At 38.4% G+C, this 18,452-nt stretch overlaps 1 protein-coding gene across 8 annotated transcripts in view; it reads right to left on the reverse strand.

Moving 5' to 3' along the window:
• The window catches only part of Ralgapa2 (Ral GTPase activating protein catalytic subunit alpha 2), a 334,911-nt gene extending 316,932 nt beyond the window's left edge, over nucleotides 1-17,979 (reverse strand). For all 8 annotated transcript variants that reach the window (XR_009226010.1, XR_009226009.1, XR_009226008.1 and 5 more), the window contains exon 1: nucleotides 17,723-17,979. Coding sequence is in view for 5 of the 8 variants with exons in the window: in XM_046435038.1 (XP_046290994.1) it covers nucleotides 17,723-17,828 (106 nt within the window). In the remaining 3 variants the exon portion in view is untranslated. The remainder of the gene's footprint in view (nucleotides 1-17,722) is intronic.
• Nucleotides 17,980-18,452: the final 473 nt, after the last annotated feature.

The raw sequence follows: 18,452 nt of genomic DNA on the forward strand, positions 1-18,452 counted from the left end.
GCCTTCCTCCTACACTCACCTATCACTTGCCCTACACATTTTGTGTATCCTCTGTGCTCCCCACTGCAACTTCCAGACCATTCTGATCCTTCCCCTCACACACAAAAAATGCTCCTTTGCTGCTCCCACCATTGGTCTGCACATCAACTATAACTACACACTGTCTTTCACATACCCCCAGGACACTCTGAAGATTCCAGGGCCTGCCTTGCTGTCTCCACGATTAGCACAGTCTGCATTCTCGGTGATTTTGATATTTATATAGATAATGTCTCACTTCCTCATCTCTAATGAAGTTGCCTGGGCCCCTACCTCTGCCACTATCCCATAGCCAGATGCTAGACTGGATCATTACTTAACAATCTCTCCACCTTTAAAATCCCAGACAATTAATTCTCCTACCATCTGCCATTTCTTATCTTTTCTGCCCACTCCTTCTGGAACTCTAACTCTAAAAACTCTTAAACCCTACTTGGTCCCTGACTTCAATAACTCCACCATCTTGTCACTAACTATGATGTCACTCAGGTTTTCCCTTTCTCTCTTTTCCAATTTAGCTTCCACTGTTCATCATTTTAATTAATTGAACCAGCCTGGATTCACTTGAAAGTATGTATCTGAGCCCAGGCCATTCTCTGGCTGCAAAAGGTTTTAAAAAAAACTGGCATCGAACATTTAATGCCTCTGAAAGAATAAGTTTTGTACATATGTGATTTACAATGTGTGATAATAAAACAAACACTTTAAACTTACCCAACCAATGGAAGCATCCAGTCCAATCAGGTTTTTGCTGCTACCTCTCTAATAAGCACCACACTGTTATATAAGTGGTCAATTTTTAGTCCTCTCCAGGGCCAACAGCTTCCCATGGAGCACGTACCCTGTGCCCAAGCACTACTATCTTTGCCCATCAGAAGGAAATGCAAACTAGAAACCAGGTATACTTTCAGAGGTAATTTGGGGCCTAAACTACATATCCTTATTTTCAGGAGATAAAACAAACTCAACTTTTAGCTTCATTAGTAGCTTTGTTTCTTAAATAATATTATAGTTCTGTTGTATATATTAATATTTTTATTTCTCCCTAAAAATAAATATATATTCAAAAATTTACCATAATCAATGATCCATCTCCATAGGTGTCCTCCACAGCATTTTAAACCCAAAAGTGAGAGCAGCAAGGAGCAGACATTGTTGGCTCCCCCTCAACTCCCATATTTCACCCACCCCAACAAATGGGCCCTCATTCTTCCTAACAGAGACCCCCATTTGTTCAGGGATTTTCCTCCTCCCACAGAGCTCTGCCTCTCTAGAAAGGCTGGTCTGTCCCCATCACAGAAGACTGGATGTTATGCTATGCTAAGCTGATTATGGTGGCAACATGCCCTTTGCTAGTGACTTGCATGAGCTCAAGCCTGTGACCCAATGCTGGTTAGTCAGAATAAGAGGAAGTCAGAAGTACTTATCTGGGAAAAGACTCAATAGTTCTTAAAGGGACATAAGAAGTGTCCCTTTTTTTTCCTGCTTCTGGATATCATTCTATCTGAATGGCTATGGGTATTTTGCTACCATGAGGACAAACCTGCCACACAAAGTACAACAAAGCAGAAAAGCAGAAAGAGCCTGGATTGTCACCATCACTGAACTGCTAATTAACTATGGGGTTTGTCTTGGGAACTCTTTTTCTTATAAGAGAAAAAATATCCCATACTGTTTGTTTATATTTTTGTTTTCTATTAAACTACAACCAAAAACATTCTTATAAATAGTGAAATAAATCTGACAGCAGCAACAGAAAACAAATATCAATTGAAAAGGTCATAGAAATTATACACATCTCACTTCATTTCCTAAACTGTGTTGTTTTCCTTTCTTTACACCTATAAGGTAAACCAGATGTAGAAAGTAAAATTCTTAGGAATCAGAAAGATGTTAACACACTGTTATCCAGAACTGATAGTCTGTGTGTAAAAATAATTCTATATAAAGATATATTTCAAATATCTAGTGTAAAGTTTTAAAAGTAGAACTATTTTCATTTAAACATATTTTGTGCATAAATGAAAGATTCTAAAACATTAATAGACATCAAGTATCAATATGATAAAACACCATATACACCAATGAAATATGATTTTCAAATCAAATGTATTCCTTTTATAAGAATCCTTTTATAGAAATCAAGTTTCATCAGTTTTTTAAGTTAATGCATGCTTCCTTTTCCTTTTCTTATTCTGAACTGGGGATATAGTCTATATCATAGTCTAAACCACTCTCCAGAGAAAAAGTCAGGAATAGGAATAAAATGTCTAAAGCAGGAGTCAAATACCTATCTCTACCTCTCCATTCTCAACAACTAAAGAAGCCAAAAAGTGGTGAAGAGGATGAAGAGGGCCATAAAATAATGTCTTGTGTCAAATAATTATTAGTAGTAACTGTAATAACAGCTTACAAAATAGCTTTGCATACAGTAACTCAACTCTCCAGCAACTGTGGGAGACACACATGGTCCTCACTGTCTGTGGGAAGGAAGGTCAGAAAGACAGCTCTCTGCCAGGACTGGAAACTACAGTTAGGCTCCCACACCACTCAGCTGATGAAGTCTAATACTAACAAAAAGAACACAGGGAGTTCAAGATACAGAAATGGAATGTTATTAAATTAGTTAGTTCATTTTAAAAGGACACCAGTCAGCTTACAAGTAGAATAACATTTCCTCCTTTACAGGTTAAAAGGGTAGCTTTTCTGTGAAATTAACTCAACTGAGACTAACATGGCCTTTCCCCAAAGGAATATCTTTACCTCCAGAAAATCATCATGCTGTCCCCTATCCTACTAGCAGCCTCACACCGAAATTTCTGCTGTATCCCTTACACAAAAACCAAAGGTCCTTTTTCCAGTCACTGGGAGCTACTCCCAGATACACAATCTGCTGATTGTGAGAGCATGTGAGAGCCTGAAACTAACAGTCTGGAAAATGGGTGGTAATTTGTTATATGAGTCCAGTGAAACAAGATACAGCCATTTAAGTATTATGGTCTTCCCTTACTAATGTGCAAAAATGTCCAAGTCTTGTTAAGTAAAAAAATATTATAGTGTCAGACCATATATAATCATCATTCATATAAAACATTCATATAAATCCATAAAAGATTCCCTAGGTCTTTTCATTAAGAAACATAAAATTCAGCATAGTGGTCCTAATTTAGATGGGTATCTGATGGAGCCAATCTGCAGTGTTTAGTGAATGTTGCCATCATTTACATAGATAAATTATTATTGCACTGACCCATTTTCCTGTGCTTATTCTTTTTCATCCACTGGCAAATCTCCATTTTTTTTTTTTGTCAGCATCAGGAGTACTTTCTAATGTGTCTTCCCCTTGTCTGCTACTATAGTTCAGGGGTAAGAGCAAGCCTGTCTCTATATTGCTTGTCCCAGTTCAGTCCACTGTGAGACCCTAGCACATGGCCCACTGCACTCTATAGCTTTCCTGTCCTATGGATCAGAGAGTGTTCCTATCCTATCTTCTTACCACTAAGTAAGTAGGAGCACAGAGTAAGTAGGAGTACAGGCTCTATGTGTGTGTCCACTATCTTTCTCCACACCTGTACCAGCCACAGCTATGGCCATTAACTTTTCCAGTACCACTTCTTTTTCTTATTTTTTCTTTTCTGTTTCTAGTCACTGCTGTTTTGAGGCAAAAGATCTGACCTTTTGTGAAGTAAGCAAAAGAAACCAATCTCTGGTAGACTAACCAAACAAGTCTATTCTCCATGCAGGAACCAGTGATTCCTTTAGACTTAAAAATCAGACCTAATGGACAGCTCAGGTCACTCCCCTACTCCCAGGCTCCCTAAAGTGCCCCATCTTATCCTAGAGTGAGACAAGCCCAACCTTGCCTTACCCTTAACTCCTTTCTCCCACTCCTGATCCTTTTCCCTGTGTGCTCTCTCCCTCTCTTCTCTCTCCTTTAACATTATTGACTTTGGAGAGATTCCAAGCCTATTTTTGATCATGATCCTTTGCACTTTCTGTTCCCTCTGCTTGGAATACTATTCCCGAAAATAATCACAAACTATTCCCTTATGTAACTCAGGTCTCAGTTCAAACTACTCTTCTTCCAGAAAGAACTAACTCTAATATCTAGACAAGCGTGCACGTGTGCGCACAAACACATACACACACACACACACACACATACACACTTATCAAGCTTCACTTTACTATCAATACCCAACATCTAAGGATTTCTCAATGATCTAGAATTATTGGCATAAAAGTCAATGAACTTTACTTTGTGGTATACATGGGGCGTTCTGTGTGGAAATGTATCAGAATGCCTTTCCAGAACTACTTTCTCAGAAATATAGAAGCCAGAGAATTTACCACTAGGAACAGGACAAATTATCAGGTTGGTAAATCAGAATTCTCCATCTCTCTCATCCAGTAATTGGTACATGAATAAGCACATGATCCAAGTAGGACCAATCAGAAAGGTCCTTGGTACTGGGGTGGGCCCTAGCAAAGGAGTCACACTTCTTTAGATTTACTTAGTGGCTGAGATATATCAGGTTGACAGAGCCAGAGATACTCTCTCCTATACCAGGAAGAGTTAGGCTGAGAATGAAACAGACACGGAAACAAACCAATCCAGAACCAAGAATAATTCCACTAAATAAAGGAAGATGAGAAGAGTGGACATGACAGTGGGTGAGTACTCTAGACACTGCATACAACCCTATGGATAGCTAATGACAAATGTGCCCTTAGATTATTTAATTACATATGTCACTAAATCCAAGCGTTTCTTTAAGTTAGTTTGAGTAGGGTTTCTGGCACTTGCAACCAAGAGTTCTGACTAGTACAAATACAATCAACATATTACTACCTGTCTGGTGGAGCAGAGGAATAACGAAAAGAAAAAAGAAAAGAAAAAGAAAGCCCAGTGTGGCTACACACATACACGTACACACAAGTAGTTGTCAGATAAATGCAAATGGTTACCAGATTTTCTACTGGGTGATAAAAATGTTTTGAAACTAGAGATGGTGGTTGTACAACATTGTAAATGTGCTAAATGCCAGTGAACTGTTCACTTTAAAATGGTTAATTATATGTTATGTGAACTCGACTTAATAAAAAATTTTAAACATAAAATGTTGCAATGCATTTCTAAAGATATGATATAGTATTATAATATATTAATCATAATTTCCTTGAAGAAAAAATTGGGTCAAATGGTACACTTTAAAGACCATTGCTACATATTAATAAATTGAATTCCACAAAGATTATACCAAATTATACTCCTATCAGATGTATATTAGAGAGCCCACATAGTATATTATCATTAGGGGGAAAAAAATAGCAACTTTGCTAGTATAATGGCTAAATATATTTTATTCTTTAAGTTTACATATCTCAGATTATTAATAAGGAATAACATTTAAAACATTCTTTCAGGTCTTGTTTCTCCATTTCCTACATGAATACATATATTTTGAATATTATAATTTTTAACACGTAGTAGTTTTTAATATAATGAAGATATAACTATTTTCCCTCTTACAAGTTTCAAATATTTTCCCAGTTCATTATTTACTTATTTCAGTTAAAGGTGATATGTTTATTTGTGTATGTATTTATTTTAGGAGCAGAAGAAAGGGATGGAAACATTCTTTACAAAATAAATATTTGTAATGATACATAAACACAGACACACACATACATATCAAGAATAGAGGATAGTTTGCCTCCACTCAGAAGTTCAGTATAAACTCTACTACAGCCAACCTCCATATCAGATAAAGAATCCAAAGGATATAGAGGTCTATACTGTACATACCTTAAATATGACAACACAAATAAAGCTCATGTTAATCCCTTTTAAAATAGCTATTTAAAGGCAACATGTCTTTATTTCTCTTTTCTTCCATGCAGTTTTGAAAATAATATTAAGGATTTCATGGGGGAAAAAATTCTTACTAGATAGAAAAGGTCCTTTTGTGGGGAGTGAGGAGTGATTTAGCTTTCATTTTGAAATTTAACTTTTACAATAAGCCCTGCCTAACTTTGTTTCCATGAAAGAATATTTGGAATACTTCCCTAAGCATCACCCATGTCAGTCCTTACAAAGAGTTCCTAATACAGCTGGCCCTCTTTCCTCACCCCCCCACCTCCCCACCCCCCCACCCCCGCCTACTAACACAAACTTTTTCTCCTTTTTGTCCACAGAAATAGTCCCTTCTTACGTCAACTTCCCTTGAAATCTAAGGAGTTGATCTGATAATGAGTGCACACATACAAGGGAGAGGTTAAAGAACAATTTCAGAAGAGTCCACCACACTTAATTCAGAGTCTTGAATCATTACTTTAATGCAGGGAACTTCTGACTGGAAATAAAAATCTTAGGGGAAGGAAGACTTTCAGACACTACAGATATACAGAAGATAATCAGAAATTATTTTGAATCCTTATACTCCAATAAAATAGAAGATAGTGAAGGCATCGATAAATTTCTTAAGTCATATGATCTGCCCAGATTGAGTCAGGAGGATATACACAACCTAAACAGACCAATATCAATTGAGGAAATAGAAGAAGCCATCAAAAGACTACCAACTAAGAAAAGCCCAGGACCAGACGGGTATACAGCAGAGTTTTACAAAACCTTTAAAGAAGAACTAATACCAATACTTTTTCAAGCTATTTCAGGAAATAGAAAAAGAGGGAGAACTTCCAAATTCATTCTACAAGGCCAACATCACCCTGATTCCTAAACCAGACAAAGACACTTCAAAGAAAGAAAACTACAGACCAATATCTCTAATGAAAATAGATGCAAAAATCCTCAACAAAATTATGGCAAATCGGATACAGAAACATATCAAAAAGATCGTGCATCATGATCAAGTAGGATTCATCCCTGGGATGCAAGGATGGTTCAATATACGGAAATCAATAAATGTTATTCACCACATCAATAGACTTAAAGATAAGAACCATATGATCATCTCGATAGATGCAGAAAAAGCATTTGACAAAGTACAGTATCTCTTTATGTTCAAAACACTAGAAAAACTAGGGATAACAGGAACGTACCTCAATATTGTAAAAGCTATCTATGCTAAGCCTCAGGCTAGCATCATTCTGAATGGAGAAAAATTGAAGGCATTCCCTCTAAAATCTGGAACAAGACAGGGATGCCCTCTCTCACCACTTCTGTTCAATATAGTTCTCGAAACACTGGCCAGAGCAATTAGACAGACAAAGAAATTACAGGCATAAAAATAGGAAAAGAAGAACTTAAATTATCACTATTTGCGAATGACATGATTCTATACCTAGCAGACCCAAAAGGGTCTACAAAGAAACTACTAGAGCTAATAAATGAATTCAGCAAAAGTGGCAGGATATAAAATCAACAGGTATAAATCAAAGGCATTCCTGTATATCAGCAACAAATCTTCTGAAATGGGAATGAGGACAACCACCCCATTCACAATATCTTCAAAAAAAAAATAAAATACTTGGGAATCAACCTAACAAAAGAGGTAAGAGATTTATACAATGAAAACTACAGAACCCTAAAGAGAGGTTAGAAGAAGATCTTAGAAGATGGAAAAATATACCCTGTTCATGGATAGGCAGAACTAACATCATCAAAATGGTGATATTACCAAAAGTTCTCTATAGGTTTAATGCAATGCCAATCAAAATCCCAATGGCATTTCTTGTAGAAATAGATAAAGCAATCATGAAATTCATATGGAAAAATAAAGGACCCAGAATAGCAAAAGAAATTCTAAGCAGGAAGTGTGAATCAGGCGGTATAGCAATACCAGACTTCAAACTATACTTCAGAGCAATTGTAACAAAAACAGCATGGTACTGGTACCAAAACAGGTGGGTGGACCAATGGTACAGAAGAGAGGACACAGAGACTAATCCACAAAATTACAACTATCTTATATTTGATAAAGGGGCTAAAAGCACGCAATGGAGGAAGGATAGCATTTTCATCAAACGGAAAACTGGAAATCCATATGCAACAAAATGAATCTGAATCCCTTTCTCTCGCCATGCACAAAAGTTAACTCAAAATGGATCAAGGAGCTTGATATCAAATCAGAGACTCTGCGTCTGATAGAAGAAAAAGTTGGCTCCAACTACATATTGTGGGGCCGGGCTCCAAATTCCTTAATAGGACACCCATAGCACAAGAGTTAAAAACAAGAATCAACAAATGGGACTTACTCAAACTAAAAAGTTTTTTCTCAGCAAAAGAAACAATAAGAGAGGTAAATAGGGAGCCTTCATCCTGGGAACAAATTTTTACTCTTCACACTTCAGATAGAGCCCTAATATCCAGAGTATACAAAGAACTCAAAAATTTAAACAATAAGAAAACAAATAACCCAATCAACAAATGGGCCAAGGACCTGAACAGACACTTCTCAGAGGAAGACATACAATCAATCAACAAGTACATGAAAAAATGCTCACCATCTCTAGCAGTCAGAGAAATGCAAATCAAAACCACCCTAAGATACCATCTCACTCCAGTAAGATTGGCAGCCATTTTGAAGTCAAACAACAACAAGTGCTGGCGAGGATGTGGAGAAAAGAGTACACTTGGACATTGCTGGTGGGACTGCAAAATGGTGCGGCCAATTTGGAAAGCAGTATGGAGATTCCTTGGAAAGCTGGGAATGGAACCACCATTTGACCCAGCTATTCCCCTTCTCGGACTATTCCCTAAAGACCTTAAAAGAGCGTACTATAGGGATACTGCTACATCAATGTTCATAGCAGCACAATTCACAATAGCTAGACTGTGGAACCAACCTAGATGCCCTTCAATAGACGAATGGATAAAAAAAAAACATGGCATTTATACACAATGGAGTATTACTCTGCACTAAAAAATGACAAAATCATGGAATTTGCAGGGAAATGGATGGCATTAGAGCAGATTATGCTAAGTGAAGCTAGCCAGTCCCTAAAAAACAAATGCCAAATGTTTTCTGTGATATAAGGAGAGCAACTAAGAACAGAGCAGGGAGGAAGAGCATGAGAAGATTAACATTAAACAGGGATGAGAGGTGGGAGGGAAAGGGAGAGAGAAGGGAAATTGCATGGAAATGGAAGGAGACCCTCATTGTTATACAAAATTACATATAAGAGGAAGTGAGGGGAAAGGGAAAAAAAACAAGGGGGAGAAATGAATTATAGTAGATGGGGTAGAGAGAGAAGATGGGAGGGGAGGGGAGGGGGGATAGTAGAGGATAGGAAAGGCAACAGAACACAACAGACACTAGTATGGCAATATGTAAAAAAGTGGATGTGTAACCAATGTGATTCTGCAATCTGTATTCGGGGTAAAAATGGGAGTTCATAACCACTTGAATCAAATGTATGAAATATGATATGTCAAGAACTATGTAATGTTTTGAACAACTAATAATAAAAATTTTTTAAAAAAGAGATTTTTCAAAACATCCACATTGGTGGCCAGTTACTCCCTAGCAGACTTAAATCCAGCTATTTTGAAATCATATTTCTGGTTTTTTTCTAATAGTCACTTATAACAGACATCCCTAATGCTACACACAGTATCTGGCAAATAGCTGGTATTGGACCAATGAGGAGACTCTAGAGCCACTACTTTGGGTTCAAATCTTGACTCTGCACTTACTAGTGATGTAATACAACCTTACAAGACTCTCTCTCTTTATCTATCCCATCTGTAAAATGTGGATAATGATATTCTCCATCTCATTTTGGAGAATTAAGAGTTAATAGATGTAAAAGTATTTATAACAATACTCTGAATATAATAAGTGTCAATTATTATTCTAATAAGGAAGTATGTTTTCAAGATGAACAAGAAGCTGTCCATGTTCTTTGTGTACTTGTCTTTTACTGGGGAAGGTCAGAGAGAATAATACAAAGCCAAAGCCATAAATGTCAAATGAGAGGTAAAAAGTACTATGAGAATTCTGAGAAAAGATCATTTGAAGACAAGAAGACAAAGAAAGTTCTGGTGGAAGATATAATGTACTTGTACTGTGTTCTGTAAGCATTTTAGATAGCAGGATGGACACCACCTTCTGGAAAAAAAGAAGGTATCTTAGTTTCTAGGTTATCTGAGAAGTAAACACCAAGACAGAAGTAGGCATGCAAGAAATTTATTGGGGGAGTATGGGGGGAAGATAAAGGGAGAAAAGCTTGAGAAGGCGGAGAAGCGTCAGACTACAATACAGTTCCACCAACTATAAAGGAAAAGGAGGAGGAGGAGGAGAAGGAGGAGAAGAAGGAGAAGAAGAAAGAAGAGAAGGAGGAGGAGGAGGAGGAGGAGGAGGAGGAGGAGGAGGAAGAGGAGAAGAAGAAGAAGAAGATTGAGTAGGTAGTGTCTCAAAACTTCCACACAGTTCTGAGATAATCTTCGCCAGATCAGGGGAGAATCCTCCAGCCACAGTTGCCCTTAAGAGGCATCTAGATTTCACAGAAATAAGCAGCATTGATATTCAAGGCCATGGCTGAGAGTGGCCCAACACAAGCTCAGCTCTGGCTCAAAATTGGTAGATCTAGAGAGCAGCAGTTAGTCCATCAGTCAATCATACTCCACACAGCAGGAGCAATAGCAATAGATTCTCACAGCTCCTACAACGGGGCACAAGCAATGTCACTAGTATCTTGTGTGTCCTTGAAAGTGAGGCTGAGGTTCAATAAATATATACCCTCACTTAAAATCAAACATAAGATAATACCAATAGGCTCCTTAACTTCATGAAAACAGATTTAAAAAAAAAAATAAACCACAACTCTAATAGAAAAATAAAAGTACATGTTTATTGTTAATTACAACTATTTTAAAAATAGAGTTCAATATCTTCCAGATGTGGTTTTAGCTTGTAAAACAATATAAAAGACACAAAAGGGTTATAAAACATCTCTTTTCTAAGACTCAAAGCTAAAACCATGAACTGAGAATTCAGAAATAACTCAGAAAAAAAGAATCTATAAGGTAAAATCTTTTAAAGATCATTTCTATAAATTTCTATTTTAACTTCATCAAATTCTCAATTGCTGAGTTTTGATAGTAGATTCTGGATCTCTTTTTATCCAAAAAAGCTATCTGATCCTACAAATTCAGGAGACTGTAACTAGGCAAATTTACCCAAAACCAGACAGTACTGAAAGTACATTCACAAGCAGATATTTAATGATACATTCCTTTTATGACTAATATGAACTGATTGCTTATAGGTAGCACTTGGACTAAATGAGAGCATGAAAAGACATTCTGCACAGGTACAAAGTGGTAAATAAATATAAGCAATCATGTACATCGTACATGGGGTTATGTCACATGAAAGGCAGTGTGGAGAAAATCAAAATGACCCTTAAACACCAGAGTCACACTGAGTAGGGATGTAATCCCAGAATACGAGGCCTGGAGGAAAGAAGACTTCAGAGGGCACAGCAGAGTCCCACCTCACGCCTACCCTGGAGCACGTGGTCACTGAGTGGAAGAGCAGACAACATGTCATCTGCTCTACTTAACTCATCTCATTCTATAGACCTTCCCCCTTCTAGCTAAATACATTTGTGAAACTACTCCCAAAAAGAACAGAGTAAAAGGTGGATGGCAATTCTTTCCAGTTATTGCAAGAAAAACATCCGATATCAGGCATTTATCATAGGTTCACTTTTTTGTGTGTCAGAAATCTAGACAACCTCAAACCCTAAAAGCAGGGATTTTGTGTTTATATGACATGCGTGTGTTTTTTATAACTTATATATGAGGTACCCCCCAAAAGCTCATGTGTGAGACAGTGTAAGAACTGTTTGGATGTGGGAAAGTTGGATTGAGAGTTGAGATAGATTAACTGTGTGATAACTGTAGTCAGGTGAAGAATGGCAGGAGATGGTTCACGAAGACATGCCTGAAGGGTGTATATGTTGTCCCTGATGAACAAAGTTCTTTCTGATTCCTGATGACCATGTCCTGAGCTTCCCTCCACCATGCCCTTCTGCCATGAGGTTCTGCCTCATTTTGGGCTCAGAGCAGTACAGTCAGCCATCTATGGACTGGGATCTCTGAAACCATGAGCCTCAAATAAACTTTTCGTCTTCTAATTGTTTCTGTCAGGTTTTTGGTCACAGCAGTAGAAAAGCTGACCAAAACAGTGTCCAAAGTTCATTTTACATACTAGAGGTTATAAATATAAAATATTAGTAACTGGTGAAAAATTAGCAAAGGGAGCATTATGACAAAATCACTTTGGTTCAAACAAGGTCAGCTAAGAAATGCCATACTAGTATTACATGAAGAACCTGAAATTATACCTCCCAGGTTTTTTCTGGTTGTAGAACATCCATGTGACATTAATGAATTTTCAATTATCTGACTACCTGCTAGACCTGCCGTGGGCACAGAGAAGCCAATGAACACAAAAACAAAGAAGGAGTCTTATTATCTTCTATGCTCAAGTTAAATATTAAAATCTTCCTGGAAAAATACAAAGACCAGGAAGAGAGCTATAAATGTCATAGCAACATTTTAGGGAGTCATGCAAAAACTGTAAGGGTTTGTTTATATATTAGCATTTATATTTTCTGATGTGCAAACATTATTTTGAATCAGATAACTAGCTGAAGCACAATATTGGCTTTACAAACACATGAATCCCAGCTCTGCCACTTACAGGCCAAGAGGTGGCAGACAAGTAGTTAACCTCATCACAACTCAGTTTCCTCTTCTGTATGTTAGGAGTAGAAATCTTACCTTGATCAGTTTGTGAGAAGAGTCAACAAGATCTTGATAATAAACAATGCATCATAGCTTTCTATCTCTCCTTGAGCTTCAACTCTTATATACCACAACCTCTGTTTAAAACATGCTACTGGGATCTCACATTTTCTCAAACTCAAATGTAGAACATCAAATTCATCTTGCCCCACCACAAGACAGGATTCTCTCCCAACTTTTCTGACTCTGTATAGGACACTCCCATTATTCCAAATACCCACCACTAATTATCAAATTGTAAAGAGATGTTTATTTTTAGTCAGACTACAGTGAAAAGGTAGTCTCAATCCTTGCTGCTGGCAGGGCCATTGGAACAACATTTATGAAATTACTGTGAAACAAATCCTAAACATGTTCAAGCCAGCATTTTTACTTCAATGAAATTTATTCTAAGGGAATAACATAAAATGTAGAAAATGCTGCTTCACAAGATGATTAAAGAGGTATTTATTTGTATGAGAGGAATGAGGAAAGAAGAGGAAAAGGAAAGAAAAAAACAACACAATATAACTATCCAGAAAATGCTAAGATGAATTATAGTACATGGTGTCAACAAATGTTTGATCTAAAAATGAAAGGAACAAAACAGGGAATATGCTAATCAATTTAAAAAGTTGTAAGTGAACTTGACCCAAATTAAAGCATAGACGCATAAGAGGAAATAAACCATGGTTATATTTTTGCTTTGTCAGCATATAGAACATTTGTGAGAGACTTTTCTCTCTGGTTCTGAATCTGTGGTCCAAACCCTGATCCCTTGATTTGACCTGACTATGACAGCTTCTTATCCCAAATATCTTCATATTAATCACTCCTGGGTCAGCTTTTTCAACCCTCATTTTCATTATTACAGTTAAAAGAACCACAAATTTCTTCTCCGTAGTCTCTATAATCACACTCTTACTCTCCATTTACTGGAACTTGTCTTATTTTAGGTAATCCTCCAACAGTTTGCTCCATTACTGCCACAGTCCCCTCAAAACATGGCCCTGCCTCAAATGCCCTCCTAATTCATTCTTCCTACCCCTGTAGTCAGAGAAGCAATTCTCAAGCCTTATCCATTGACCCTGTAGATACCCTCAGGGGAAGGGTCCTCAGGAGACAAAACTGCCTCTCACCACTCTCCCACTAGATGAAGGCTGAGTTCAAGTTGGTTTCCTCACCCTCCTACCTCATTGACTTGTGTATTTCCACCATCAATTCTTCTATCTTCCCTTGGAACATCCCTCTCCTTCTACTTTCCCAATTTCTGAACCTAAAGTGTTTGATGTGTAGCCACTAGCCACATTTGGCCACAGAAAACTGGAAATGTGACTAATAAGAACTAATGCAATATACACTGGATTTCAAAGACAAGTATGGAAAAAAATGTGAAAACTATCACTAATATTTTACATTTATTAACTGCTGATAATACATATTAAATACATGAGGCTAAAATACATTGTCAAAAATTAATTTCACTTACTTCTTTTTACTTTTTAAAAGTGGTTACTAGAAAATTTAAATAACACATATGGCTCATATTACATTTCTATTGGTAAGAGCTTGTCTAACCATTTTTCAGGGTCTAGCATGAATTAAACTTTCAAGATGCCCCAATTTTTATATCATTCTTTTTCTTTTTTTCAGTTGGAGATGAACACAATACCTTTATTGAGGATCAAACCCAGTACCTCACAAGCGCTAGGCAAGTGCTCAACCACCGAGCCATAACCCCAGCCCTTTTTCTGTCATTCTTAATGGTCTTTTTGTCTTCTGAAATCCTATAATGGAGTCTACCATGTAACAGACTATCTAATTACATAATGCACCATATGTTTACTATTATGTGATATTAACTCTTGCCTTTATCAATGCCTAACTCTAATTTGAGGCTTACAGTGGGCACTCAACTTTCAATTAGACATGAAATTCTTGCTGGAGCAAAACAGTAATATACTTGATATTTTGGGGTTTGGGTTTGTTTGGTCATCTACTTTCCCAATGATGATTTCAACAGTGCAGGAAGAACTGGAAGTCAGCTCTTTGTTCTTCCTCTAATATAACACATATAAACACATTTAGTATATGGCTTGGCAACTTGTAAGGCCTGCCTTGCCTCAGTGTTCCTTAAGTTAATAAAGTATTAATAAAGTATTAATACTTTATTAACTTTATTTTACATATTAAAATAAAGTTAATAATTATTATTAGGCCAATATATAGTATCTAGCCAGGTCAAAGTATCTTAAGTAAGTTTGAATTGAAGTCATTATCATGATATTAATACTGTACTCTCCACAGCTTATTCTCTATTTCTCAGCCAGATGTCTTAAACTCAGGTTACTTTTTATGAAGAGGGAATAAATCCATCACCATTATCAAAAAATAAGAAAGAAGAGTACAGAAACTACTACCAAAATATTTGTCCCATCCTATCAATGGTAATGCAAAAAGGAGCTGTTAAATATCTACTCCACTTAAGTCATTTATACATCATACTCACAATAACCCTTTACATGACCGACCTTACCATACTCATTTAGCAGAGTGAAGAAACTGAGATTCAAGGACAGGCTAAGTAACTAGCTCAAGTTATGCAGTTGCAAGTGGCAGACACAGATTGCAAACCCAGTCAATGGTATCATCCTTATAAATAACATCTTTAAATATGTGAAAAACAAGAGTGTTTTATAAATTTATACATAAAAATCAATAGAAATTACTATTCATTTCCTTCAGTTTCCTAAATTTTGGCTTAATTCCTATCTTTCCATTGAAAAGGGCTTTGTTTTCTCTTTTTTAAAAATAAGCAGCAACTGAATATGGTATATGATAAAGTAGGAAGTAATGCATTAATTCTTCGTTAAAATCCTTAAATCCCAGTTGTAAAGCAAAAGTTTACACTAAACATCATGACTAGACCTCCTCAGACAAATTTTATAAAAATCCAATCCCTACAAAGATCATAATAATAAACAAAGGAAACTGGGCCATTCCACAAACAAATGTTATCAACAACAGAAAAACATACACCTAAGGAAATATCAAAGAACTTCTCCATGTTACAAAACTGCAGTCATACTGAGATCATTGAAATGATAAAAGGAGGTTCCTTAAAATAAGACATACAACTTAAAGACAAACCATAATTACACAGACTTGAAAAGTATCTAATTTATCAGAATGGTGACAATGTACGTGTATCTCTGAGAAACCAGTATGATCTGGGTTTAATGTCTTTATAAAATGTAGCCAACTTAATCTTGTAGACTTGGACAGAACAAAGGTTTAAATTTTCTATTACAGAAAATGTCCAAAAGTATCAAATGCTTTTAAAATACTGCTCAATTCTCCTTTATCAAAATGTCCCTGCAGTAGGTGTTAATCAGTCACTACCAAAAAACCAGGCACAAAGCAATCAGTGTGTGCATGGTATTTTACTACAGGAAGTAGAAAGTTCAGTTTACCAAGAACACCACATTTTGCTTTCAAAAGTCTTGAAAACTAATCCCTGTAACAGTAACTAATTTACATTTCATTCCAAACTGAACAAATAAATGTAAACTTCAGGAATCTAAAATAGTGAATAACTTACTTGGTAAAATCAGGTATTGGGTTTTTGTTTGTGTTTTTTTCCGTAGTGGTAAGGTCACAGGGTATAAATGGAAAAGAAATAATTAGCAACTTTTAATATTATGAACGAGATCTTAATTTAAAATTCTCACATATAAAATGAATTCTTTTATGTCATATTTTCTCAAGTGACAAACACGTTAAAACTAAGTGATTTTTACTTATTTTAACACTAAAACACACCTAAAAGAAACATAAGGTGTCTTTTGCTCTAGGCCCCCAAATACACAGACAAGTCTGTCTATAGATGGGCATAGGTGTTTCTGTCCTAAACAAAAGTTAGACCAAGAGGTTTTTAAAAAGAAAAGAAAAAAAAAAAAAGAAAGAAAGAAAAGAAAACATAGCCAGCACTGATCACATGCAGCAGGTTACAGGAAGCTGGTGGACACTTTACATCCACAGTGCTGAGCTTCACCATAGGTCAATTCCAGACCCACCTGGGCTCTGCAGGGCCTCCACCCAGCAGGCCAGCAAAGCAGAAGAAATCATAGGCCCATGGTTGTCATGCTGGTTAATAAAAAAGTAGCAGTCTCCCTGAATCCAAGAAAACCACCCCTCCCTCCAAATGGCAGAACAGCTACCTTCATAAGGATAACACAAAGAAACTGAAAAAACCAGACCCAAAATAAAAAATTAAAAGGGGGACATGGGAAGAGAGATGACAGTTAAATTTATGCTGATATTGCTTGGAATCAGTGTATTTGCTGCCTCAGACTGCAAAGTAAAAATAAATAAATAAAAGAGGGAGGAGTGAGAGAGATGACAGTTCAATTAAGTCTGTGCTGGGACCACTGGGTCTCATTATACCTAATGTCTCAGGCTCGAAAATTAAAACTTAAAAAGTAGAAGGGATAGATGACAGTTCGGTGTGTGTGTGTGTGTGTGTGTGTGTGTGTGTGTGTGTACGTACGTACGTACGTACCACCTGGGGCTCAATTTATGTGCGGGGAAGTAGAGGGGATAGTCACCGCTGTGCCGGGCCTCGAGGTTACCCCGGAGGGCAGACGCGCAAGGAGAGCCTTGTGTCAATTTACACTCGAGGGCGACAAGGCAGGGTCCGCGGCCAGGCTATGGCTTTTGGGGAAACAATGGCTAAGGGGTCGCAGCCCGGAGTAGACAAGGTCTGACGCCCACCTATCCCCAGCCCCCGACCCAGCATCCCTGTCCGTGACTCTACAGGGTCGGTGTCCGCGGGGTCTCTGGCCCGCCCGCAGACTACACCCTCTCAGGCAGGTGCCCCCGACCCCAGTGCCCGGAGGCCCAGCACGCCGGCGCGCGCCTCACCAAGCAGCGCCCGCAGGTGCTTCAGGCGAGTCAGCACGTCCTTCTTGGGGTCCAACACCTTCTGGGTGGACTTCTTCACATCCCCGTGGCTCCTTCGGGAGAACATCCCGCCGCGGGAAGCCTGGGCCCCGCCGGCGGGGCAGGAGCGCCTGCGCCACACGAGTCACCGCATAGGGTCGGGACCGGCGCGTGTCGCGCGGGCCACTCACCGCGGCGCTCCGGGCCACCACCGCCGCCACCTCTGCCTCAGCTTTGACTCCAGGAAGGAGGGGCCGGCCGGGCCCGGTGAGGGGCGGGGGCAGGAAGGCGGTGTCGGTGCGGAACGAACAGCCCCGCCCCGCGGGAGGCGCTGGCCAGCCCCTCAGGCGCGACGCGCGCGTGCGCGAGTCTCGGACGCGCCTCGCATGACATCCTCCCGCTCGCTCAGACCCTCGCGGTGACGCGCCTGGAGCTGGCTCGGCGAATCACAAAGAAGCGTGTTCCTCTCGCACGTTGTACTACAAGTCCCGGGAAGCACCGCGAAAAGGCTCTCCAATCAGGGTGGTGTGTCTTCAGCACAATGGGACTCAGTGGGCTATGAGCACGTGGTCCCTCCCGCGGTAGGCCGCAAAAGCTCCTGGGAAATGTAGTTCTCTAGGAGGCGAGGCTCTGCGACCTCCTTTTGAGCGTCTTAGAGGTGCTAAATACCATCTGCTTTCCCTTTGCTCCGGAAAGTCCCAGACTCCGGTAC

The sequence above is a fragment of the Marmota monax genome, unplaced genomic scaffold (assembly GCF_021218885.2).
Source record: "Marmota monax isolate L192 unplaced genomic scaffold, Marmota_monax_Labrador192_F-V1.1 WCK01_AAM20220418_F8-fsc00005, whole genome shotgun sequence".
Lineage (NCBI taxonomy): Eukaryota > Metazoa > Chordata > Mammalia > Rodentia > Sciuridae > Marmota > Marmota monax.